The following is a 27,002-nucleotide window of genomic DNA, read 5'->3' on the forward strand; positions in this document are numbered from 1 at the left end:
CTTTCACCATAGATCTAGGACCTTGAGTTCTAGTCTCACCCAATCTGAAGAGAAAAAGACTGCTTCAATACTCCCTGTTTCCCAGCTCCACTACCACCTCCCACCACCCTACACCCCTTTCTGCTTAAGGAGCCAAGTGACCTGCTACTGCTCCTGTTATCTTGGGTTCCTGTCACAGAGCATTACTTAATGCTGCAATCTTTTATGTTGATCTTGAGACGTGATGCTGCTTCCACTCGGATTCTCTTCCCACGTCATTGTACATGGATGCAGAATGCCAGATTGGGACCCAGAAATTCAGCCTAGTGGGAAGCAAAATAACTCATTCTCTCACCTCAAAGCAGTTGTCCGAGTCACAACCATCAGCTCAGGATGGACAATATTCTGCGATTTACCAGCTTTTGATTATCTGTGTCAACTCCCTGAAGGTGTCCAGAAGCTCTTTTGATAACCAATCAAATGCAAAATGGATTTGTGTCCAATTGCAGTCTCTGCTTTTCTAATTAGGACATTCATCAATTAGTTTTGACAGCCATCACTGTTAAAAGGTGGAGAAAGATCTATTATAAAAGCTAATTAGTATGATTAAATGTCATGGAATTATTACACACGAGCCATTTGGCCCATGGCAGCTGCTTGTAGAGCAACCCATTCAGTCCCAGATATCTTGCAGCCCTGCAGACATTTGTCCCTGAGTTCCTATCCAGATCCCTTGTGAATCCCCTGATTGAAACCAAAAGGGAATTGGTACCAGTTTAAAGCCACTCCTTGCAGAAAAATATTTTGTTTTACATCCCCCCAAAATGTTGAATTTGGATCCTATGGTCCTTGTAGAATCTTTTATTGACAGTCAGTGTATGTCACTGATTACTTTCTTTATATTCCATCCCGTTCCAGAGTGCATGTCCCTTTTCTATTCCCTCTCCCCTCCCTCTTCCCTCCTCCTTCCACTCCCCCTCTCCCTCTACCTTCCCCTTCCACTCCCCCTCTCCCTCTACCCTCCCTCTCCTTCCCCCCTCTCTCTCCCCATCTCCCTCTACCCCTCTCTCCCCCATCTCCCTCTACCCCTCTCTCCCTTCTCCCTCTACAACTCTTTCCCTCCCTCCTTCCCCTTCTCTCTCTTCCCCCTCCCCTTTCACCCTCTATGTCCCTCTCTCCCCTCCCCCTCTACCCCCATTTCCCCCTCTCTCCCCTCTCTCCCATTTCTCTCTCCCCCTCTACCCCCTTCTTCCACTACCCCTTTCTCCCTTTCTCCCTCTGCCCCTCTCTCCCCCTGCTCCCCATCCCCCTTCCCCCTCTACATCTCTCTCTCCCCTCTCTCTCCCCTTCTCCCTCTCCCCTCTCCCTTCCTCCCCTCTCCCTTCCTCCCCTCTCCCCCTCCCCCTCTCTCCCCTCCCTCTCTCCCCTCCCCCTCTCCCCTCTCCTTCCCTTTCCTCCCCTCTCCCCTCTCCTTCCCTCTCTCCACCTTCTCCCTCTGCCTCTCTCCCCCTTCTCCCTCTGCCCCTCTCTCCCCTTTCTCCCTCTATATTTCTCTTCCTCCCTCTTCTCCCTCCATCCCTCTCTTCCTCCCCCTTCACCCTCTCCCCTTCTCTCCTCCTCTCCCAACTTCTGTGACTGTGACTGATCTGGGATTGAAGTTTTGTCTGAAAGGAGAGTTAAACTACCACCTGACTCTGCAAGTTTCACTTCATGGCCATTAGTTAATCCAGCAAATTGTCAAAACAAGAAAGTAAGAAAGCTGCTACCATTGGGCAGGAGGTTTCTGGAGCTTTAGATCCTACACCACCACGTTCAGGAACTGTTATTACCCCTCAGCCACAACTTTTTGTATGTGTTACTGTGGATTTCCAGCATCTGCAGAACCTCTTCTGTTTGATTACTGTTCAGCCATCAGGCTCCTGGAACAGTATGGATAACTTTCACCTCAACATTGAACTGATCTCGGTTACTACACACTCGCTTTCACAGATTCTACAGCTCATGTTCTCAGTAACATCTATTCACTTATATTATTTGCACAAGTTAACTTCTTTTAGAAACAGAAAACATACAGCACAATAAGGCCCTTCGGCCCACAAAGCTGTGCCAAACATATCCTTACCTTAGAACTACCTAAGCTTACTGATAGCCCTCTATTTTTCTAAGCTCCATGTGCCTATCCAGGAGTCTCTTAAAAGACCCTATCGTTTCCACCTCCACCACCGTCACCAGCAGTCCATTCCACGCACTCACCACTCTCTGCGTAAAAAACCTAACCCCTGACATCTCCTCTGTACCTACTTTCAAGCACCTTAAAACTATGCCCTCTTCTGCTAGCCATTTTAGCCATGGGGAAAAGCCTCTGACTATCCAAACGATCAATGCCTCTGATTATCTTGTACACCTCTATAAGGTCACCTCTCATCCTCCGTCACTTCAAGGAGAAAAGGCCGAGTTCACTCAACTTATTCTCATAAGGCATGCTCCCCAATCCAGGCAACATTCTTTTAAATCTCCTCTGCACCCTTTGCATCCTTTCTATGGTTTCCACATCCTTCCTGTAGTGAGAAGACCAGAACTGAGCACAGTACTCCCAGTGGGGTCTGACCAGGGTCCTATATAGCTGCAACATTACCTCTCAGCTCTTAAACTCAATCCCACTATTGATGAAGACCTTCTTAACCACAGAGTCAACCTGCATAGCAGCTTTGAGTGTCCTATGGACTCAGACCCCAGGATCCCTCTGATCCTCCACACTGCCAAGAGTCTTACCATTAATACTATATTCTATCATCATATTTGACCTACCAAAATGAACCACCTCACACTTATCTGGGTTAAACTCCATCTGCCACTTCTCAGCCCAGTTTTGCATCCTATCGATGTCCTGTTGTAACCTCCACACTATCCACAACACCTCCAACCTTTGTGTCATCAGCAAATTTACTAACCCATCCCTTCACTTCCTCATCCAGGTCATTTATAAAAATCACAAAGAGTAAGGGTCCCAGAACAGATCCCTGAGGCACACCACTGGTCGCCGACCTCCATGCAGAATATGACCCGTCTACAACCACCCTTTGCCTTCTGTGGGCAAGCTGGTTCTGGATCCACAAAGCAATGTCCCCTTAGATCCCATACCTCCTTACTTTCTCAATTAGCCTTGCATGGGATACCTTGTCAAATGCCTTGCTGAAATCCATATACACTACATCTACTGCTCTACCTTCATCAATGTGTTTAGTCACATCCTCAGAAAATTCAATCAGGCTCGTAAGGCATGACCTGCCTTTGACAAAGCCATGCTGACTATTCCTAATCATATTATGCTTCTCCAAATGTTCATAAATCCTGCCTCTCAGGATCTTCTCTATCAACTTACCAACCACTGAAGTAAGACTCACTGGTCTATAATTTCCTGGGCTATCTGTGCTCCCTTTCTTGAATAAGGGAACAACATCCGCAACCCTCCAATCCTCCGGAAGCTCTCCTGTCCCCAGTGATGATGCAAAGATCATTGCCAGAGGCTCAGCAATCTCCTTCCTCACCTCCCACAGTAGCCTGGGGTACATCCTGTCCGTTCCCGGTGACTTATCCGACTTGATGCTTTCTAAAAGCTCCAGCACATCCTCTTTCTTAATATCTACATGCTCAAGCTTTTCCGTCTGCTGCAAGTCATCACTACAATCACTAAGATCCTTTACCATAGTGAATACTGAAGCAAAGTATTCATTAAGTACCTCTGCCATCTCCTCCAGTTCCATACACACTTAACTGGTCCTATTCTCTCATGTCTTATCCTCTTGCTTTTGCACGTTGGTTATTTGTCAGTATTTGCCTATGTATATTTTCTCATAAATTCTATTGTATTTCATTATTTTCCTGTAAATGCCTGCAAGAAAGTGACCTCAGGGTTGTATACGGTGAACATATATGTATTTTCAAAATAAATATAGTTTGACTTTGAAAACAAAGCCCCCAACTCCCTCCAAATCCCAAATGCCCTGTAATTCAGACCCCTTTTGTTTAAAGCTAATTGTGCTAGGTTCTATTTACTGGGATAATTAACTTTTATCAAAACCAAATTGAAATAGTGTATGCACTGTTGGTGCGGGATGGTGGCGTAGAGGAGGGCAGAGTAGCAGTGAATCAGGAGGCTACCTTTGGTTTATTTAAAGATTAGTTGAACTAGTACTTTGAGGGGCAGGGCAAGTTTGAACTTTGTTCGAATAACAAAACCAAACAAAGTCGATTTCTCAAAAAGGAAAATGCCCCTGTTTCAGGAAACACTTTGGAAATAATTTGCAAACACTGGGTGCTGGAGCCCACCAAACCAACAGAGCCTCAATCTGATATTTCAGCAGAACAGGAGTTGCCGGCCTTTTTTTATGCCATGGACCCCTACCATTAACCGAGGGGGTCTGTGGACCCCAAGTTGGGAACCGCTGCATTAGTAGGACCCCAAGCAAAATACTGCCAATGCTGAAATAAGATAGAAACATGAAATTCTGGAAATTCTCAGCTAGTCAGGCAGCAACACAAGTTTCCTTCCACAGGGTGAGCAAAACTGAACACAGTATTCTAAATATGGCCTCACCAACATCTTGTACAACTGCAACATAACATCCCAACTTTATATTCAGTGCCCTGACATATGAAGGGCAGCATGCCAGAAGCCTTCTCTACCCCGTCTTCCTACGATGACACATTCAGGGAACCATGGAATTGTATTCCAGGTCTCTGTGTTCTACAGTACTCTCCAAGGCCCATAACCTTTGACACCAGTGAGGTTTGTGGTTGGAAATCTTTTGAGATGTGCTGTACACCAGCACATTAGATCAAGGCCTTTACAGGGAAGTACAACAGCTACAAGCACTTTCCATAGTAGAAAGTCTCCTGTAGAGTAAGGAATCAAAATCAAATGCTCCCACACTCAAATGAATTCCACAGATTCACCATCCTCTGGCTAAAGAAATTCCTCCTTAGCTCTATTGTGAGGCTGTGCCCTCTAGTCTTGGACTGTGCCACTAATGGAAACATCCTAAGCAAAAGGTTATATGGTTATCCTCTCCACGTCCATTCTATGAAGGCCTTTCAATATTCAATGGGTTCAATAAGATTCCGTGCCTCCTCTTACCCTCCCCCCCCACCCCGCTTATTCTTCTAAACTCCAATAAGTATAGGCCCAGAGCCATCAAACACTCCTCGTATGTTAACACTTTCATTCCCGGGATCATTCTCATGAACCTCCTCTCGACCCTCTCCAATGGCAGCACATCCTTTCTTAGATATGGGGCCCAAAACTGCTCACAGTACTCCAAATGTAGTTTGACCAATGCCTTATAAAGCCTCAGTGGTACATCCTTGCTTTTATATTGTGGATATGGATTTGTCCTGAGCACTGAGGAGCAGCACAGTAGCATAGCGGTTAGCGCAATCGCTTTGCAGCGCCAGCGATCACCAATAAGGGTTTGAATCCCGCCACTATCTGAAAGGAGCTTGTGTGTTCTCCCCATGACTGTGTGGGTTTCCTCCAGGTGCTCTGGTTTCCTCCTACATTCAAAGCCATACGTTTGGAGTTGGTGAGTTGTGGGCTATGTTGGCGTTGGAAACGTAGCAACACTTGTGGGCTGCCCCCAGCACAATCTTCGCTGATCTGATTTGATACAGACGATGCATTTCATTGTATATTTTGATATACATGCTAATCTTCAGAAAATTCTAGTCTGAGTTTAAAGAGATCTTAATCTCTTTAAAATTCAGTTGGAATGTATACATTTTCATCCCTAAAAAGGCAGCGAATGAGATAACCCGTGAAAATGCAGGCTGGTCTGGAACCCTGTGAGTAGGCCAGAGCCTTGCCTCGCAGTGCAAAATGATGTGCTGGTGTGCCAGTGAGTCACTGCTTGCATAACTAACAGGATGGTTGGTTTCCTTGGCAGGTAATGGTTAACGAAGCGGCCGCACAACTCTGCATGATCGACAGCACTCTCCTGGCCAGGCGCGACGAGCTCTTCCCACTAGCCCGACAAGTAGTCCGAGACTCCGGGTACAAATACAGTCACAGGTATTCCAGGTAGGGTCGGGGGTTGAACCCAGCCATGCCCCCAGTTTACAAAGCACACAACCTGACTTTACCAGGACTAACCTTTGTCACGACACTGGATTCTACAGCACTGACCACAATGTCTGACTATGGGAACATCTCTACGATCTCGACTCTCAATCTTTTACTAGTGGCAAGAATAGAATCAGTGTGAACTTGTCACAAACTTAACAGAATTGTAATTTTGGTTCAGAATATATGATCAAAATCACAATGTACGTGGTTTGGCATAATGACTCATGCACTGGATTTTGGTGTCACTGGCAGTCTTATAGAGGTGCAGAAAACTATGAGCGGCATGGATAGGGTGAATGTGCATAGTCTTTTTCCCAGGGTTGGGGAGTCGAGAACTAGAAGGCATAGTTTTAAGGGGAGAGGGAAGACATTTAATAGAAAGATGAGGGGCAAAGTTTTCTCCAGAGGATGGTCAGTATATGGAATGAGTTGCCAGAGGAAGTGGTTGAGGCAGGTGCATTAAAAACATTCAGAAAGTACTAGACAGGTACATGATTGGGAAAGGTTTAGAGGGATATGGCCAAACATGAGCAAATGAGACTAGCTTAGATGGGAACTCTTGGTTGGCACGGACCAGCTGGGCAGAATGGCCTGTTTTGTGCTGTATTACTCTATGACAGTCAGTGCCTATTCTGTATAGCCCTTGAGGAGATTGTGGTGTAGCGCTTTCTTGGGCCATTACAGTCTACATGGTGAAGCTGTATCCACTGTAGTGTTAAAATGATTGAACAGGCCATTGTGCACCTGTCAGCCAACAAGAGTAGGTAAAGACAGTTCCATCTCCAGCTACATTTTGATGTGTTGATGATTTCCACCTTCATTGACCTTTCAGGTCATGAGTTCCAAACTCCCTCCTTAAACTTGCTCTGTTCCCTCTGTCAATTATGTAAGTCAATGCTTGGTGGTTAGAGAATCCTTCCAATTCACCCCGTTAAGATCCCTCATAAACGAAATCTCTTAATTTGAGGTTGTGGGATGAGGTAGTGGGTGAGGTTTGAGTTCCAAACCAAACACTGATGAAGAACCAGGTCAGGATGATAAAATTCCACAGCAGTGTTCTAAAGGAGAGCAGCCGAATTCTTCCAATGCCCTGGCTGATTTAATCCCTTCAACATTAACAGTGAATCACTAACCTGGTTAGTGTTCTGTCACTGTTCAGGGAGAGGATGGGTGTCGTGTTTGTGTTGCACTTCCAAAGTTTTAACAGCAACTGTGCTTCATTGTATTCTGACAGACATCAAAAACTTTCTGCATCAGGAATTGTTGAAGGTGCTATTTTAGTGCAGGTCTTTATTTGTCCCTTTCTTTGCTTCAATATCTCACCCATTGCACCCTTAGATCTTGAACTGAAGAGTCAGGATGGAAGAGATCTGCTCTTTGAGTGGGATTGTTGCTTGGATCCATGCCACTCTGATTCAGAGATACTGGGGCTGATTTCAGCCAGACGATATAAAGAGGGCACTGGTCATCAAAATCATGTTCCATGAGTTATTCTAGATCCAAATGTTTAGTTCTTAAACCTTTCAAGAAATCCATCAGTAAAGTCACATACATATGATTTGTGTTTGTTACAAGATAGAGACACCAGGGCTGCCAACACTTTGTGTTTAGCTTGGAGTTTGGAGGAGTTGAAGGCTCATCTCTGGGATCCTGCTGGAAGTATCTGGGACGAGAAATCAGAGGGAGAATTGAGTAAATTGCTTCCTAAATTTTCTTTGGCTGCTTCGAGAATATAGGACATAAACAGTACAGTATGGGTGCAGGTCTTTCAGTCCATGATGGTGTGCCGAACAAATTAAACATGTAACAAATTCCCAATAAAAGTTGTCTCTTCTGCCTAACCAATCAATGTCTATGTCCCTCTATTCTCTGCATATTTGTGTGTCTATCTGAGAGCCTCTGTTGTATTTACCTCCCCTACGAGCTCTGGCAGTGCATTCCCTGTGTGTGTTCTCCCTGTGACTGTGTGGGTTTCCTCCTACATTTCAAAGACGTACAGGATAGTAGGTTAATTGGTCACATGGGTGTAATTGGGTGACATGGTCTCGTTGGGCACACCTTGACCAAAACAGACCTGTCCCAGATGCTTGATGCGTTGCTGATGTCTTCCAGATCATTAGTTTCCTGACTTTGAAACTTTTCAATAGTTTTGGCTTGAGGTATAAAAATCCAGTGAATGGCACTGCCTTCCCAATCTGCACTCAATCCAGCCCTGCATTGCATCTTGTCATATCTGGAGTGCAGGGACAGTCATGGGATGGAACTGTTAACTGAACACTTGTGCTACCAAAATGGATCCTAAAGAAGGGAGTCACAGCTCAATCGCTTCCAATATTACTAGGATTGTTTTTGATATTTTTAGATCCAAGTTTATAGATACGCCGATTCCTAAAAGGCCACGGCTGGATCCCAATGGTCAATATCTGCGGGACGAAGTGCACACACGGACAGTGCAGGCAGAGCTGATGAAACTGAAGAGACAGGTGAGCTTAACTTGGTGTTTAAGCCCCGCTGGAGTAAAAGGGACTAAAGCAATCCCGCGGTCACTGCTGAGATCCAACCTGAGAAAGCCCGTGCAGGGAGCATAACAGATTGAGTTATGCCCAAGAAACCTGGAACACAAGGTTCACGCAGGGAAAATTTTGACCAAAGACACAGAGCAGCAAATTGAGCATCCTTAATTTATGCACAGTCCTGGCAGTGCAGGAAAATGTCAATAAGGTTGAAAGAGTTCAGAGAAAATTTACAAGGATGTTGCTGAGTGTGGGAGACCTGAGTTATAAGGAAAGATTGAATAAGTTGGGGCTTTATTCCTTGGAACATAGAAAATTGAGAGGACACTTGATAGAGGTATACAAAATTTTGAAAGGTATAGATAGGGTAAATGCTAGCAGGCTTTTCTCACTGAGGTTGGGTGGGACTACAACCAGAGGTCATGGGTTAAGGGGAAACTCCTTCACTCAGAGGGTTGTAAGATTGTGGAACAAGCTGCAAACACATGTGGTGCATGTGAGCTCGACTGCAACATTTAAGAAAAGTTTGGATAGGTACATGGGTGCAAGAAGGCTGCAAGTGAACTGCTGATTTTTCGGAGCGAAGGGAGTTTTTTACTACTCGGATTAAAGAGAGGCGAGACTGCGCAGGTGCGTGACGCCAGCCAGTAGCACGCGAAAGATTTAAAAAGAAGGCAGCCATATCGAGTGGAGTGAGAGGGCTTTGGCTCAACTGGCTTGGGCAGTAACAGGATGAGGCGAGGTAGGAAGTATGTGTGTGAGGCCAGTTTTCTGTGCTCATTGTCAGATTGTGAGGTCCTGGAGTCTCCCAGCCTCTCGGACAGCCACATCTGCACCCGTTGTGTTGAGCTGCAGCTCCTGAGGGACCGAGTTAGGGAACTGGAGATGCAGCTTGATGACCTTCGCCTAGTTAGGGAGAGTGAGGAGGTGACAGAGAGGAGTTACAGGCAGGTGGTCACACCTGGGCCATGGAAGCCAGACAAGTGGGTCACGGTCAGGAGGGGGAGGGGGAAGAGTCAGGTACTAGAGAGTACCCCTGTGGCTGTACCCCTTGACAATAAGTTCTGTTTGAGTACTGTTGGGGGGGACAGCTTACCTGGGGGAAGCAACAGTGGCCGTGCCTCTGGCACAGAGTCTGGCACTGTGGCTCAGAAGGGTAGGGAAAGGAAGAGGAAGGCAGTAGTGATAGGGGACTCTATAGTTAGGGGGTCAGACAGGCGATTCTGTGGACACAGGAAAGAAACTTGGATGGTTGTTTGTCTCCCAGGTGTCAGGGTCCGGGATGTTTCAGATGACGTTCAATAGATCCTGAAGTGGGAAGGAGAACAGCCAGAGATCGTGGTACATATTGGTACTAATGACATAGGTAGGAAAAGGGAAGAGGTTCTGAAAACAGACAACAGGGAGTTAGGAAGGAAGTTGAAAAGCAGGTATTACTGCCTGTGCCACGCGACAGTGAGTATAGGAATAGAGTGAGGTGGAGGATAAATACGTGACTGAGGGATTGGAGCAGGGAACAGGGATTCAGATTTCTGGATTATTGGGACCTCTTTTGGGGCAGGTGTGACCTGTACAAAAAGGACAGGTTGCACTTGAATCCCACGGAGACTGATATCCTGGCGGGAAGGTTTGCTAAGGCTACTGAGGAGAGTTCAAACTAGAATTGTTGGGGGGTGGGAACCAAACTGAAGAGACTGGGGAAGAGGAGGTTGGCTCACAAATAGAGAAAGCTTGTAGACAGTGCGAGAGGGAGGATAGGCAGGTGATAGAGAAGGGATGTGCTCAGACCGAAGGTTTGAGATGTGTCTATTTTAATGCAAGGAGTGTTGTGAACAAAGCGGATGAGCTTAGAGCGTGGATCAGTAGTTGGAGCTATGATGTGATGGCCATTACAGAGACTTGGATGGTTCAGGGATAGGAATGGTTACTTCGAGTGCAGGTTTTAGATGTTTCAGAAAGGACAGGGAGGGAAGCAAAAGAGGTGGAGGTGTGGCACTGTTGATCAGAGATAGTGTCACGGCCGCAGAAAAGGTGGACGCCATGGAGGGATTGTCTACGGAGTCTCTGCGGGGGGAGGTTAGGAACAGGAAGGGGTCAATAACTCTACTGGGTGTTTTTTATAGGCCGCCCAATAGTAACAGGGATATCGAGGAGCAGGTAGGGAAACGGATCCTGGAAAGGTGTAACAATAACAGAGTTGTTGTGATGGGAGATTTTAATTTCCCAAATATCGATTGGCATCTCCCTAGAACGAGGGGTTTAGATGGGGTGGAGTTTGTTAGGTGTGTTCAGGAAGGTTTCTTGACACAGTATGTAGATAAGCCTACAAGAGGAGAGACTGTACTTGATCTGGTATTGGGAAATGAACCTGGTCAGGTGTCAGATCTCTCAGTGGGAGAGCATTTTGGAGACAGTGATCATAATTCTATCTCCTTTACAATAACATTGGAGAGAGATAGGAACAGACAAGTTAGAAAAGCGTTTAATTGGAGTAAGGGGAATTATGAGGCTATCAGGCAGGAAATTGGAGGCTTAAACTGGAAACAGATATTCTCAGGGAAAGGTACGGAAGAAACGTGGCAAATATTCAGGGGATATTTTTGTGTAGAGTTCTGCATAGGTACGTTCCAATGAGACAGGGAAGTTATGGTAGGGTACAGGAACTGTGGTGTACAAAGGCTGTAATAAATCTAGTCAAGAAGAAAAGCTTACAAAAGGTTCAGAGAGCTAGGTAATGTCAGAGATCTAGAAGATTATAAGGCTACTAGGAAAGAGCTTAAGAAGGAAATTAGGAGAGCCAGAAGGGGCCATGAGAAGGCCTTGGTAGGCAGAATTAAGGAAAACCCCAAGGCGTTCTACAAGTATGTGAAGAGCAAGAGGATAAGACGTGAAAGAATAGGACCTATCAAATGTGACAGTGGGAAAGTGTGTATGGAACCGGAGGAAATAGCAGAGGTACTTAATGAATACTTTGTTTCAGTATTCACTATGGTAAAGGATCTTAGTGATTGTAGTGATGACTTGCAGCAGACTGAAAAGTTTGAGCATTGAGATATTAAGAAAGAGGATGTGCTGGAGCTTTTGGAAAGCATCAAGTTGGATAAGTCGCCGGGACTGGATGAGATGTACCCCAGGCTACTGTGGGAGGCGAGGGAGGAGATTGCTGAACCTCTGACGATGATCTTTGCATCATCAATGGGGACAGGAGAGGTTCCCGAGGATTGGAGGGTTGCGGATGTTGTTCCTTTATTCAAGAAAGGGAGTAGAGATAGCCCAGGAAATTATAGACTAGTGAGTCTTACTTCAGTGGTTGGTAAGTTGACAGAGAAGATCCTGAGAGGCAGGATTTATGAACATTTGGAGATGTATAATATGATTAGGAGTAGTCAGCATGGCTTTGTAAAGGGCAGGTTGTGCCTTATGAGCCTGATTGAATTTTTTGAGGATGTGACTAAATACATTGATGCAAGGCATTTGATAAGGTACCCCATGCAAGGCTTATTGAGAAAGTAAGGAGGCATGGGATCCAAGGGACATTGCTTTGTGGATCCAGAACCAGCTTGCCCACAGAAGGCAAAGCGTGGTTGTAGATGGGTCATATTCTGCACAGTGGTTGGTGACCAGTGGTGTGCCTCAGGGATCTGTTCTGGGACCCCTACTCTTTGTGATTTTTATAAATGACCTGGATGAGGAAGTGGACGGATGGGTTAGAAAGTTTGCTGATGACACAAAGGTTGGAGGTGTTATAGATAGTTGGAGGGCTGTCAGAGGTTACAGCGGGACATTGATAGGATGCAAAACTGGGCTGAGAAGTGGCAGATGGAGTTTAACCCAGATAAGTGTGAGGTGGTTCATTTTGGTAGGTCAAATATGATGACAGAATATAGCATTAATGTTAAGACTCTTGGTAGTATGGAGGATCAGAGGGATCTTGGGGTCTGAGTCCATAGGATGCTCAAAGCAGCTGCGCAGGTTGACTCTGTGGTTAAGAAGGCATATGGTGTATTGGCCTTCATCAATCGTGGAATTGAATTTAGCAGCCGAGAGGTAATGTTGCAGCTATATAGGACCCTGGTCAGACCCCATTTGGAGTCCTGTGCTCACTTTTGGTTGCCTCACTACAGGAAGGATGTGGAAACCATAGAAAGGGTGCAGAGGAGATTTACGAGGATATTGCCTGGACTGGGGAGCATGTCTTATGAGAATAGGTTGAGTGAACTTGGCCTTTTCTCCTTGGAGTGAAGGAGGATGAGAGGTGACCTGATAGAGGTGTATAAGATGATGAGAGGCATTGATCATGTAGATAATCAGAGGCTTTTTCCCAGGGCTGAAATTGTTGCCACAAGAGTACACAGGTTTAAGGTACTGGGGAGTAGAACAGAGGAGATGTCAGGGGTAAGTTTTTTACTCAGAGAGTGGTAAGTGCGTAGAATGGACTGCTGGCAACAGTCGTGGAGGCGGATGCAATACGGTCTTTTAAGAGGCTTTTAGATCGGTACATGGAGCTTAGTAAAATAGAGGGCTATAGGTAAGCCTAGTAATTTAGGGACGTGTTCGGCACAACTTTGTGGGCCAAAGGGCCTGTATTGTGCTGCAGGTTTTCTATGTTTCTGTGGGTGGTAGCGGGTATGGAGGGCTATGGTCCTGGTGCAGGTCAATGGGAGTAGGCAGTTTAAATGGGTCAGAATGGACTAGATAGGCCAAAGGGCCTGTTTCTGTGCTGTACTTCTCTATGACTCTGTGAATCTGTGCTCTATTTAAGGTGATGAGAAAGGCCAGTGTGCAGGGTCCTATGGGCGTTGGCTGTGCAGTGCCAAGTGTAGCTGCAAAAACAACACGGGGATGTGTTTCCTCACATTGCATCTGGGATTATCTCTCATCACATAAATAGTCGGAGATTTGCTTTCTCCTGTAGTCTCATGATACTTATAGAAGCCCATGCTGCTTGCAGGCTTTGTCATCTATATACATCCTTAGTGTTCTCACAGACAAGCACAGCCTGTATTACTTTGGACCAAAGCTGGCAGCTGTGTGCACAGCAAGATCCCCCAAATAATCCCTGATAAATAACCAGTTACTGTGTCTTCATTGAGGGATAAACATTGGCCAGCTCCTCTTGCTCAATATCCATACAGAAATGTCCGAGGGTATCATGTCTGCCTACCAACCTCCTGGCTGCTACTTAGAAGCACTAAACTTCCCCACCTGGAGTATTGATTACCATTTGGTCTCTTTCCCTTCAAAACAAACTGTAGAGGGATTGCAGAGAAGATCCACAAGGTGGTTCCTGGGATGATGGGTGTGTCAGGTGAGGGGTCTACCTGTCCGCCAGAGGACCCCATCCAACCATATAAAGTTCTTAGATCGGTGGACAGGATGCAAACTGGGAAGATGTTTCCATTGGTTAAGGAGTCCTAAGTCACTAAGTAAAGGTGGGCCACTCAAGGCTGAAATAAAAAGAAATGTCACAGTAGTGTAGCGGTTAAGTGTAACACCTTACTTCACCAGTGATGGGAAGATTGGGGTTCAATTCTGCTGTTATCTGTAAGGAGTTTGTACGTTCTCCCCATTATCAGATGGGTTTCCTCCGGGTGCTCCAGTTTCCTCCCACAGTCCAAAAAGATGTACCGATTATGGTTAGTAAGTTGTGTTCTTTTTGAATGGCTCAAGAGACTGCCTATTGATGTTCACCTGTGTGTAATGTGGGGACTGCTTGTGACTCCCTGCCTTGCCTGAGGTGAGCTAATTCAGCCCAGGAATTGTCAGCAGCACAATGGCCTGGCTGGTCGAGCTGCCCCCTCACACTGTCTGTGCAGAGTTTGCACGTTCCTGCTTGTGACTGTGTGGGTTTACCCAGGGTGTTCTTGTTTCCCCCCACATCCCTAGGACAAGCTCGTGGGCAGGTTAATTGGCCACTTGTAAATTAGCCCCAGTATGTAGGTGAGTGGTAGAATCGTGGGGGAATTGATGGCAATGTGCTGGGTGTGAGAAATGGGGTTGGTGTAAGTGTGTTCTTGCTAGTCTGCATTGGCTTGGTAGGCTGTAAGACCTGTTTCCACACTGAACTTTACACCTTTCTGCATTTACCAGCTAAACCACAGGGACTTTTACTCTGTAGTCTTCAAAGCAAACTGATTGCATGAGAAAAGAACAAGCGTAACCCAGGTGCTAATATGCATAATCCTCTGGAGAAATGCTCACCAGCCTCAGTCACTGATTAGACTGTAGGCCAGCTCAACTGGCTGCTTCTCAACTCTGGGTCAGCGATTGAAAGAGAGAGAGTGCGAGACACACTCAACAGGTTAGATACCATCAATGGTGAGGGAAACGCAGTCAATGTTTCAGGTCGAGTACCTTTCATCAGAAGATCATGTCTTTCTCAAGAGAGGCAAGCATCACAAACTAGGCCGAGTGCACCATGGAAGTGCCAACAATAGAATGAGAGAATAAACTTGAGACCTCCTTAACAAGAATCTGGACAAATACTTAAGTCGTCATACCTGATGCAGGTAAAAGTGATTGGTGTAGGTCGGTATAGTGGCTGGATGGACCTTATGGGCCAAAGGGCCTGTTTCTGGGCTGTTTGTCTCTATGCTCTCTCAGGTGGATGTAAAAGAGCAGAGGTATTTCTCATCAGTATTTTGAACAATGTTTATCTCTCATTCAAATCATCAATGTCATTTAACTATCCTTTTGGTGTTTGTAGGTGATTGCTGTATTTTCACAGGCAGGTATCCTCAGTCATAACAATAGCCATACTTAAAGTACTTCATTAACTGTGGACAGCTTAGGGACTGCCTGAGGTTGTGGAAGGTCCTATATAGATGCAGGTCTCTTTTCTCAGGTGTAAACTCAACAGCAAATGCTGACCCTTGGCTAGGTTGCCTTGGAAGTTGTATGAAGGAGGTTGGAGAACTGATGTCTGTGGGTTTGAGTCAGGGGCCAAGGACTGGAGGCCCAGAGGTGGCCTGTCGAGGGGTTGGAGGTCTCTGCCTGTGTGTGTGAGAGAGGGTTGGGAAAGGGGCTTGCTTTGCTGTTGTTGTCCTGTTTAGTTCTGTTGTTGTCCTTGTTGCTGCTTGAATTCCAATGAACATCGCAGGCATGCTATGTTGGCACCGGAATGTGTAGCAACACTTGCAGGCCGCCCCCAGCACATCCCTGGGTGTGTTGCTTGTTCACACAAACGACACATTTCACTGTATGTTTCAATGTACATGTGATAAATAAATCCAAAATCTGATGTGTTTTATTTCTCTCCCGCACAGGAGCGGCTGCTGGAAATTCAGGCCATACTGACCAGCATCTACCAGAAACAGGAAGCCCTCAAGTCCAAGATTATGCACGAGGAGCTGAGTCACAACGTGTCCGAGGTGCACGAACTGCAGGTACATTTCTATTCTGTGACGCTGCACTGAAAATACCTTCAGGGGCATAAAATAACCCTGCAGTCTCTTGAGGTGGCTAATTGGTCGATGATCCCAGACCCTTGCAAAGAAAGTGATTTTATAGAGTCGTATAAGATAACAAGAGGCATAAATAGAGTGGACAGCCAGTTTATGGTTTTCCAGCAGGGCAGAAATGGTTGATAAGAGGGGGCATAATTTCAAGGTGTTTAGAGGAAAGTATGGGAAAGGGGGGATGTCAGAGGTAGGTTTTTACACAGAGTGTGGTGGGTCCATATCAGGGTGTTGATAGAGGGAGATACATTAGGGATATTTAAGAGACTCTTAGATAGGCACATGGATGAAAGTAAAATGGAGGCCTATGTAGTGAGGGAAGGATTAGAATGATCTTGGAGAAGGGCCTGTAACTGTGCTGTACTCTTATACGTTCTTTGGTGATGTGACTGTCACAAGCTTCTTCTTTTCTTTAAGCAAAGGCCCAGTCTGCCCTCTCAGGCAGAGGTAATTACAAAAAATAAAATGCAAGGGAGTTGTCTCTGGGTCAGTATTGATCTCTCAGTCGGACTGATGGACTTGAATTGTCAAGTCTTTCTCATGTTGGGATGTTGCTGGGCTCAAGTTGGCCACTCTGCTTCCTGCATTACAACAGTGTTGACACTTTAGAACTACTTCATTGGCTGTAAAGTGTTTTGGAACCTCCTGAAGCAGACTTGGAAATCACTACAGGAATGTAAGTATTTGATGACAAGAGAGCAGGGAAATCAAATACTAATTAAGTCAAAGAAATGGAAGCAAAAAATCCTCTTTTATTCTCTGTCATTGTGATGCTTGTGAACTCTGTATTTGATTATTCATCTTCTGGGATGTGGGGCATGTTTCCCATCGCCGCCTGCCTGTGGAAGATGTAATGAGCTGCCTTGATTCAATGCAGCCTTGTAGTGGAGCTATTCCCCTGACAACAGTTCAGAATGGGCTGAAGGACCTGTTTCTGCACTGTAGTGCTCTATGTTCTCAGGGGTTCTGTCCCAGGGTTTAGAACCAACAACAGTGAAGGAAAGGGCAAGGTGGTGTGTAACTTGAGGGGAACCTGCTGGTACATGTATAAAAGTGTGTGTGTGTATAGTTGCAGCTCTATTAAACCCTGGTTAGACCACACTTGGAGTATTGATCACCTCATTATAGGAAGGATGTGGAAGCTTTCAAGAGAGTGCAGAGGAGATTTACCAGGATGCTGCTTGGATTAGAGAGCATGTCTTATGAGGATAGGTTGAGCGAGCTCGGGCTTTTCTCTCCGGAGCGAGGGGGGGATGAGGGCTCACAAACAAGAGAAAATCTGCAGACGCTGGAAATCCGAGCAACACACACAAAATGCTGGAGGAGCTCAGCAGGCCAGGCAGCATCTATGGAAAAGAGTAAACAGTTGACGTGACTTGATAGAGGTGTACAAGATGATAAGACACATAGATCGAATGGATAACCAGAGACTTTTCTTACACAGGAAGTGGTGGGTGTATGGAACTCATTGCCGAGGGTGGAGGTAGAGGCAGATACATTTAAGAAAGTCGTAGTCACAGAGATGATAGAAAAACTGGAGTGCTATGTGGGAGGGAATCTAGATTGATCCAAGAGTAGGTTAAAGGCCAGCACATCATTGTGGGCTGAAGGGCCTGTACTGTGCTGTACTGTTCTATGTTCTCACTCAGATTTAAAGCAAGAAGTGTAAGTAATGGAGAGGCTGTAAGAAATAGTTTATCAGTGTGATGACATTTTGCGCATTGATAAAGGGTGAAAAGTCTGGGTTTCCTTATTTTTTGAACAGGCCTTATGGAGACCTTCATGGACTGCGTGCTGGTGATAGAGAAGTCAGGTTTTTAGGGTGGTGAAGGGGGACCGTAGAGAGGGCTTTGTTGTCCTGGATGATGTTGAGGTGCTGTCTGTGCTGCCTTCATCCAGGAAAGCAAATGGTGTTGCATCTGCAGCTAATTGCAACCCCCCTCTCCCACCATTCCTGAGAATGTGAATTATATTTTTTGAATTGTTTTGCATGATCGGCTCAGAGTGATCAAGACACACTGGAATCTGGAGCAACAGTCAGTCTACTGGAGGAACTCATTGGGTCAAGCAGCATCTGTGTGAGGAAAGGAATTGTCAGTGTTTCAGGTTGAAACCCTGTATTGGGAGTCACGATACAGGATTTCAACACAAAACATTGACAATTCCTTTTCCTCTACAGGTGTTGCTCAACCCACTGAGTTCCTCCAGCAGATTGATTGAAGGCCCAGAGTGATGCTACATGCTCTCTTTTTGGTTCATTCACTCCTCAGTCCTGTTAGCCTTGTTCTCCTTTCTCTCTCTCACTCCGTGGAACATCTCAGCTGGAACTAGAGAAGGTCACCACAGAGCAGCTGTCACTAATGCAGGAGCAGAATGACCTCATCAAGAAGCAGAAGCGGTCGGACAAGTATTTCTCGGCAAAGGCGCGCAGCCTGTCCCTGCTGGGGATGCAGCAGGTGGAGGAGGAAGATGGCGGAATGTCTGAAGGGAGCGGTGATGGTGAGTTTGATCCATTGCGCCGCCCGGGCCCAGTGCAGCTGCAGACAGACCTCTGAGAGAGCTACAGCTCTCGGCTGCTCTGACACAGTTTAGCAGGAAGCAGGTTTGTGGCCTGCAGTGTAGCAGAGGCAGAAAAGAAGCACTTGTAGCAGGACAGGGCCCCTTGAAGCAAGTGAACCACACAATACACTATCGAGTTTTAGCAAACAAAATCTGGTGGATGGCAGTGAGTGATCAGCAAACATAGTTCAAAGGAAAATGTTGGTCAAAGTGCCTCAGGAATCATTGGGCCCCTGCTCCTCAGGCCCTCCTCCTCACCACCCTTCCTCCTCAATCCCCCTCCTCACTCCTCCACTTCCTCATTCCCCCTCCTACTCCCACACCTCCTCACTCCCCACCCCCTCACACACCCACCTCCACACACCCCAGCACCTCATGCCCTCCACCTCACCACCTCACACCATCCACCTTACCCACTCCGACTCACCCCCTCCTCCACAGACCTCTCCTCCTCAACCCCCTCCCAAACCACCCCTCAAACCACTACCCGTCAACACTACCCTTCCTAACACCCCTCCTCACTCCCATCACACACCTCCCACTCTATTCCACCCCTTCCTCCTCACACCCCTCCATACCCCTCTCACCACCCTCTCCTCACTTCCCTCTCAGCTCCCCTCCTCACTCCTCCTCATTCCTCCTCCTCACTCCTCTTCCTCACTCCCCTCCTCACTTCCCCTCACACACCTGCCCTCCTCACACTCCCTCCAGCTCATCCCTTTTTTCTCGCCCCTTCCTCCTCACCCCTCCTCCTCTCTCCCCTCCTCACTCCCCATTATTCCCCCTCCTCACTTCCCCTCACATACCTGCTCTCCTCACACTCCCTTCTCTCACTCCCTCCTCTCACCCCCTCCACCTCACCCATTCCTCCACACTCCTTCCTCCTCACCCCTCCTCCTCACTCCCCCTACTCACCCCTCCTTCTTCCCCCTCACTCCACCTCCTCACTCCCCTACTTCCTCATTCCCCCACCTCTTCCCCACCATCTCACTCACCCACCTCCTCACACCCCAGCACCTCACGCCTTCCACCTTACCCTCTCTGACTCACCCCCTCCTCCACAAACCTCTCCTTCTCAGCCCCCATCAATACCTCCCTCAAACCCCCACCAAAACACCCCTCAAACCACTACCCCTCCACACTCCCCTCAAACCCTCCTCGCACACTCCCTCAACTCACCTCTTCACCCCCTTCACCTCACCCTTCCCCACACCCCCTCCTCACTCCCTTCACACCTTCCACTCTATCTCACCCCTTCCTCCTCACACCCCTCATTGTCCCCTCACCTCCCTCTCCTCACTTCCCTCAATCCCACTCATTCCCTCTCCTCACATCCCCTCCACCTCACCCCTTCTTCCTTACCCCCTCACCTCATTCCCTCACCTCCTCACTCCCCTACTTCCTCATTCCCCCACCCCCTCGCTCCCCCACTTCCTAACTCCACACCTCACTCCCCACCATCTCACACACCCACCTCCTCACACCCCAGCAACTCACGCCTTCCACCTTACCCTCTCTGACTCACCCTCTCCTCCACAGACCTCTCCTCCTCACACCACCCCTCAAGCACCACTCAAGCACCCCTCAAAACCCCCCTCAACCCCCCCACCAAAACACCCCTCAAACCACTATCCCTCCACACTCCCCGTCAAGCCCCTCAACCCCTCCTCACATATCACCTCACACACCTCCTCACACACTTCCTCACATCTCTCCTCACCCCCTTTAAACCTCACCCTCAACCCACCTGCTCACCCTACACGTCACACTCTTCAAACCCTCTTCCTCACACCTCTGCTCCCTACCCCTCCTCACTCCCCCTCCTCAACCGCCTCAAGCCACCTAACCCCATTAAATCCCCCCAGCCCTTGCTCTACCCCCATCAGCCCCCACAACCCCCTCACACCCCCTCCTCACCCCTATTCAAATCCTTCCTCACCCTCTCCACCTCACCTCCTCTACCTCACCCTCTCCACCTCAACCCCTCCTCCTCACCCTCCTCCCACATCCCCTCCTCCTCAGACCCCTCCTCACACCTCTCAACCCCTCACCTCCCTCTCCTCACCTCCCCTTCTCACTCCCCTCACACACCTGCCCTCACACTCCCTCCACCTCACCCTTCCACCTCGCCCCTTCCTTCTAACACCCCTCCTCACACCCCTCTTTACTCCCTCACCTCCCTCTTCACTTCCCTCACTCACCTCATCATCCCCCTCTCATTCCCCCCTCACTTCCCCTCACACACCCACCCTACTCACACACTTGCCCTCCTCACACTCCCTCCACACACTCTCTCCACCTCATCCACTCTACCTCACTCCCTCCTCCTCACCCCGCTCCTCTCTCCACCTCCTCACTCCCCCACTTCCTCACTCCCCACCTCCTCTTCCCCACCCTCTCACACATCCACCTCCTCACACCCCAGCACGTCACGCCATCCTCCTTACCCTCTCTGACTCACCCCCTCCTCCACAGACCTCAACTCTTCAACCCCCTCAACACTCCCCAAACCACCCCTCAAACCACTATTGCTCCACATTACCCCTAACGCCCCCTCCGAACTCCCCTCACCTCAAACCTCCCCTCCTCCTCATACCCTCCCCTTCACTACTCCACCTCAAACTCTCCAACACACCCTATCTTTTCTCACCCACTTCCTCACCCCTCCTCATTCTCCCACCTCCTCACACCCACTCCACCTCACCCCCTCATGCCCTCCTCCTCACTCCCTCTCACACACCTGCCATCCTCATACTCCCTCCACCTCCTCACCCCCTTCTCACTCCTCCTCCTCACCTTTTCACCAACCCCTTCAAACCCCCCTCACCACTCCACCTCACCCTCTCCTCCTCACTTCACCGCCTCACTCCCCACCACCTCACTCCCCTCCTCCTCACACCCCTCCTCCCCACTACCTCACTCCCCCTCCTCATACCCTCCTCACACCTCTCCTCACTCCCCCCTCGCCCCTACTCAAATACCTCCTTAGCCCCTCCACCTCGCCCCTCTTCCTCACCCCTTCCTCCTCACTCACCCTCCTCTCCCCTACTTCCTCACTCCCCCTCCTCCTCACTCCCCATCCTCCTCTCTCCCCTTCCTCCTCACTCCCACACCTCCTCACTCCAAACATCCTCCCACACCCACCTCCTTACACCCCAGCACCTCACACCCTGCACTTTACCTCTCCGACTCTTCCCGTCCTCCACAGTCCTCTCCTTCTCAACCCCTTCAAGCCCCATCAAAAGCCCCCTCAACCCCCCCACCAAACCACCTTTCAAACTACTACCCCTCCACACTCTTCCCTCAAGCCCCTCAATCCCCCCTCAAAACCCTCCTCACACCTCTCCTCACTCCTCCACCTGCTCACCCCCACCTGTTCACTCCCCCATCTCCTCACACCCACTCTATCTCACCTACTCCCCCCTCCCCCTCAGCCCCCCCACAAAGCCCCATCAAACATCCTCTCAAACACCTTCTCAAACCCCCTCAAACCCCTTCACACCCCCTCCTCCTCATTCACCCCCTGAAACCCCCACAAGTCCCTCCTCACCCATCCTCACCTGCCAAAAACCCTTTCAAACCCCCCTCAAACCTCCCACCTCCTCCTCACTCACCATCCTCACACCCCTCCTCAACCACTATCAGAATCTCTCCAAACCCCCCTCAACCCCCTGTTCAAACCCCCCCAAACCCACCTCCTCATGCCCTTCATCCTTGCTCCTCCACCTACTCTCACCATGCTCACTACCCCTCTCTTTCCTCACCCTCCTCCCACACCCCCAACTGCCAACCCCTGCTACTTCCTTCCCTTCTCCCTATACGTCTCTGCCCTTCTCCCTCCCTCTCCTCCACCTCACAAGTTTTATTTTAATTAGCAGCACTCTAAGTTGTTGTTGCCATTTACTGAAAATATCACAAATGATGTCATAGGTTGATTGAGTCTGAGGGTGCTTTATCATCTGCTAGATTTCAGTTTAACTGACAAATTTGATGCTGGCTTGAGAAATGGCATTGTGGGGGTTGGACAAGTGGATTTCCAGTAGCTTGGAACTGACCACTTTCTCATGTTCCTGCGTACCAGGGGACTCTGTTATTCTGTTCAGTGAGCACAGACTGCTTGTTGGAGTTATATTTAGGCTGAGAAGCCTTCCACGGTTGAATATTCAGTGATTCCTCAAAAGTGGGAATTTCGTAGATGAGTAGATGAATTTCTAATAAATGCTAATAACTGCCAATCAGTGGACAACTGGAAGAGAGACATCAGGTTAAGTCCTGCATCCTGAAGCTCATTTTAGAAGAGTAATCATAAGTAGGTAAGAAATAAGAGTAGGATTTGCCATTCAGACTTTTAAGAGACAGGTGTGTTGTGTGCTTGCATGGTGGGGCCCTTTTGGGTTTATGAGTGGGTTGGCATTTGGACAGGTTGGGGATTGGGGGTGAGATTTTGATGGGAGGTAGTAATGGAGTAGGGTCCTTGTTTGGAATAGTACTGTGGAGGTGTGGCTATGCCGGGTGTGACTGACGATCAAGTCTGGGCAAGTGGCAGCAATTCTCCCCACCTACTTGCTGGGGGGAGCACTGACGTTCCCTGGGACATGGCAAGAAGTGTCCTATCGACTTTCCAAGATGATGTGAAAAAAATCCAGATAAGTGGGGAGGGGGCTGCAGAGGGGTGAATCCTGGACTGGGGGGTGGGGTGCGGTGGGATGGGAATGGAGACAACAACCAGCAGACCAGAGTCAGTGGGTTATGGGAGGGGTGAGAGTCCCTGGCTTTGAAGATTAAGCCATCAGAACCGTGGAGGGTTGGGAGATCCTCATTGCCACTGATATTTGTTGGAATGGATGTAAAAACAGATTGTATTGGTTTATTATTGTCACATGCACAAAGATACAGTGAAAAGCTTGTCTTGCATTCTTTTTATACAGATCAATTAATTAATTGAACAGTGCACTGAGGAAGAATGAGGTAAAACAGTAACAATGCAGAATAAAGTGTAGCAGCTACAGAGAAAGTGCAGTGCAGGTAAACAGTGCAGGTAAGATCATAAGGAGGTAAACTGTAAGGTCAAGATCCATCTTATCACACTAGGGAACCATTTAATTGTCTTCTAACAGTGGGGCAGAAGCTGTCCTTGAGCTAGGTGAAAGAGTAAAACACCACTTCCTAGGATGAAATAAATGCTTGTAACAATTATAGAGAGTTTTGGTGGGACCACACACAGACTCCTTCCCGTAAAACATAAATACCTGCTATAGAGAGAGATGAGCAGACTGCCAGATTGCCAGCTGGGTTCGTCAGATGGCAGATCTGTCATATGTGGAGAGATTGAGTAGACAAGGGCTCCACTTAGAGTTTAGAGGATTGAGATGTGACCCCACTGAAATGTGTAAAGGTTCTTGGAATTGGTTTATTATTGTCACATATACCGAGATAGAGTTTTTGGATCCTCTGCTTGACGGGGCAGGGGAGAAGAGTGCAGCCATTTTCCCGAAATGATAAGTCTACACTAGAGGTTATGGTGTCAAACTAAGGAATGAACTGTTTATGACTGAAAGAGCTTCAGCCATTGACACAATTCAGAACAGATTTGTGGATTTCTAGATATTAACAGAATCAAGGGATACGGGGATAGAGCAGCAAGACTAGCCATGAACAGGACTGAGTGGTGGAGCCACCACTTCCTCCCTTCATTTCTGCTGATTTTCAGATTGCATTCCCCATACGGTGTGGAGGCATTGTGTGAGCTAGCGATACATCAGCCTCCAAGGGAACCGTGTCTTACAGCAAAGACCAAGAATTGGAAAGATTATTCCTCAGCCCAGGTACAGGCCACACCCCAGCAAGCAAGGCCGGCCAAGAAATTGCTTAAAAAAAAAACCCCATATTGGCATGTGGGATCTTAAGCATCTGTTTAGTTAAGTGTTATTTTTATTATGCGCCAATGTCCTTGGGCTTGTCATATGAAACCACATCCTCCCTGTAAATAGTGTGCTGGTACGCAGCTTAACTGCAAGCAGTTCTAATCTGCAGTAGGCATGCATTGCACCAGTACATATCCCCACATGTCCCATTAGCAAATACAAAGGTATAAACAGACCTGAGGTAGGTGCAATCTTCCAGCACTCATCCATAGCAAGTGTATCAAGGGAGGAATGGAATATCACTAGATGAGAAGTTTTGACAAGATTGTTGGCAAGGTCAGCTTTTATTTTCCCTCCCTAGTTGCCCTTGGTGAGCCAGCTCCTTGAGCTGTTGCAGCATATGAATGTACTCCTGCATGCTGTTGGGGAGGGGAGGGTCCTCTGGTATCAGTGAGAGCCATTTCCCAGTTATGATGGCTGCTACAGGAGAGAAAGCAGGTGACCTTCACTTTGCAGCCTGACTTCAGTGCGAACGAGAATGTTTTGTAAAGTTCCCTTTTTCCTACAGATGTGTCTGAGGATATGACTTCAAACTCTAGTCTAGCACCATCTCCCTGCCCCTCGGACATCCCCAGCACCTTCAGACCCTGCCAGAGCAAAACCAAGCAGATGATCCAGCTGGCGCTGATCGATGAGGGGCTGCGGGTGGCTCAGCAGCATGCCTCACCGAGCACAGAGGAGGTGGAGAGGATCAGCCCTAGGATCAAGCAAGAGGCCTTCTCCGGTGAGTCATGCAGAGTCCGCACTGTGATCCAGATCATCGGCAGGGATATGTAGTCATAATCCATACAGTAAAACTTGGGGTAGCCCTCTACATTGTCTACAGCTCCACCAACCTTTGTGTTGTCAGCTGAACTAATCCACCCTTCTACATTTTCATCGCTTTGTTCCCCAGAGATCCAGTTCTGTACCTCCTGCCGGTACCTCCCCCACCTCCCCACCGTACAGCAGCCATCACTAGACAGAGAATGGGGAGTGGACAATGCTGGTTTTTATTGCCCTAGTTCTTAATGTCCTAAATAGTTTGGTAGATACTATCAAATCCAAGGGACATATAAGCCAGACCAGGTAAGGAAGCCAACTTTAGTACATAAAGGACTTTCATTAACTGGGTGTTTTCTTTATATAATTTCGGGCAGTTTTGTGTTCACTATTACTTATACTAGCTGCTTATTCCAGAATTATATTATTCCATTCAGTCAGGTTTACCTGTCAATAGAAGTTTAAGTTAGCTGTCCAGAAATTCAATGCACTGGGCTTGTTTACCACAATGTTTCCTTTAATCTGTCATTAATTCACTGATCCTTACAGGTTCCTCTTCACAAGTTTCCTTTGACCATGCCAGTGAGTTTTGTATTGTTGTTGTCTGGTTACTGAATTATTACAGATGCCACTCAGTCTGCATTTTATGAACACAAGATTATACAGATGCTGGAAATATTGAGCAACATTCACAAAATGTTGGAGGAACAAAATGCTGGTAGCATCTATGGAAAAGAGTACAGTCGATGTTTCAGGCAGCATTTATTTCCCTCCATGGATTCTGCCTGACCTGCTGAGTTCCTCCAGCATTTTGTGTGTGTTGCACAATCAGCATTGTCATTTCTTTTGGTTTACATTTTAATAAATGGTATCTGAAGCAATGAAATTGCAAAACATAACACAGGAGGTTATTAATAGAATAAACACTGCTGTGAAACTCCAATTGCTTTTTCATGGTTGATGTGGTATTAATTGGTGAAAAGTTAAACACAAAAGAAATGATTTTTTAAAATCACCAAACAGAGGAAATGACTTATATTCAGGTGTAAATGGTGCACTGGGTTTTGCAGTATTTACTATGAAAGGTCGACTGCATGAAGAAGTAAGTTGTGGTGGGAATGGGGTGTAACCCCAAAGTAAAATTCCTTTTTGCCACTATTGTGCTCTAACTGGTCATTTTTCTTTCTCATTGCAGAGGATGAAGATAATTACAAAGAGGAATCTGACATCACATCAAACCGCATCTCATGAACCTTTCAACAGTAACTAGTCATTTTTAAAAAACGTAATGACTTAGGTTTCTTTTTTAAATTCATTCAGGTACAAAAGTATTTATTCTTTTTTTTCTAAATAAACAAAGTCATTTTTTTTTAACTTGCATAACTTTGAGGAGCTTGGAGTATTTCAAAGCTATTTCTGTACTGATGTTTGCTAAACCAGCATCCAAACAATTAGTGACATTTTGTTCTATTTTTACACAAAACTTCAGGAATTAATGTTTTGCGCTTTTTTTTCTCTGTACCTGTATGTCATACTGTGATTGTCCGGTTTCAAACAGCAATAACACAATAAATATTTACTGCTTTGTGACATTTGGTGCTTAATGGTGGATCAAGTCTTCTGTTTCCCACAGCCCTTCTCCTGACTTGACTCATTAAGTCTGTGTTTGCCTTTGGAGGCTGTGATT

The 27,002-nt window shown here is 47.2% G+C and overlaps 1 protein-coding gene across 2 annotated transcripts in view; it reads left to right on the plus strand.

Moving 5' to 3' along the window:
* The window catches only part of LOC140741344 (NGFI-A-binding protein 1-like), a 64,550-nt gene extending 37,645 nt beyond the window's left edge, over positions 1 to 26,905 (plus strand). Inside the window, exons 3-8 of one of the 2 annotated variants that reach the window (XM_073071461.1) lie at positions 5,922 to 6,055; positions 8,463 to 8,583; positions 15,879 to 15,998; positions 18,392 to 18,569; positions 25,062 to 25,277; positions 26,511 to 26,905. In XM_073071461.1, the coding sequence (XP_072927562.1) occupies positions 5,922 to 6,055; positions 8,463 to 8,583; positions 15,879 to 15,998; positions 18,392 to 18,569; positions 25,062 to 25,277; positions 26,511 to 26,566 (825 nt within the window). In that variant the 3' untranslated portion in view covers positions 26,567 to 26,905. The remainder of the gene's footprint in view (positions 1 to 5,921; positions 6,056 to 8,462; positions 8,584 to 15,878; positions 15,999 to 18,391; positions 18,570 to 25,061; positions 25,278 to 26,510) is intronic. The other variant, XM_073071462.1, reaches the window with a different exon arrangement.
* Positions 26,906 to 27,002: the final 97 nt, after the last annotated feature.

Source organism: Hemitrygon akajei, chromosome 18, assembly GCF_048418815.1.
Source record: "Hemitrygon akajei chromosome 18, sHemAka1.3, whole genome shotgun sequence".
Taxonomy (NCBI): Eukaryota; Metazoa; Chordata; class Chondrichthyes; order Myliobatiformes; family Dasyatidae; genus Hemitrygon; species Hemitrygon akajei.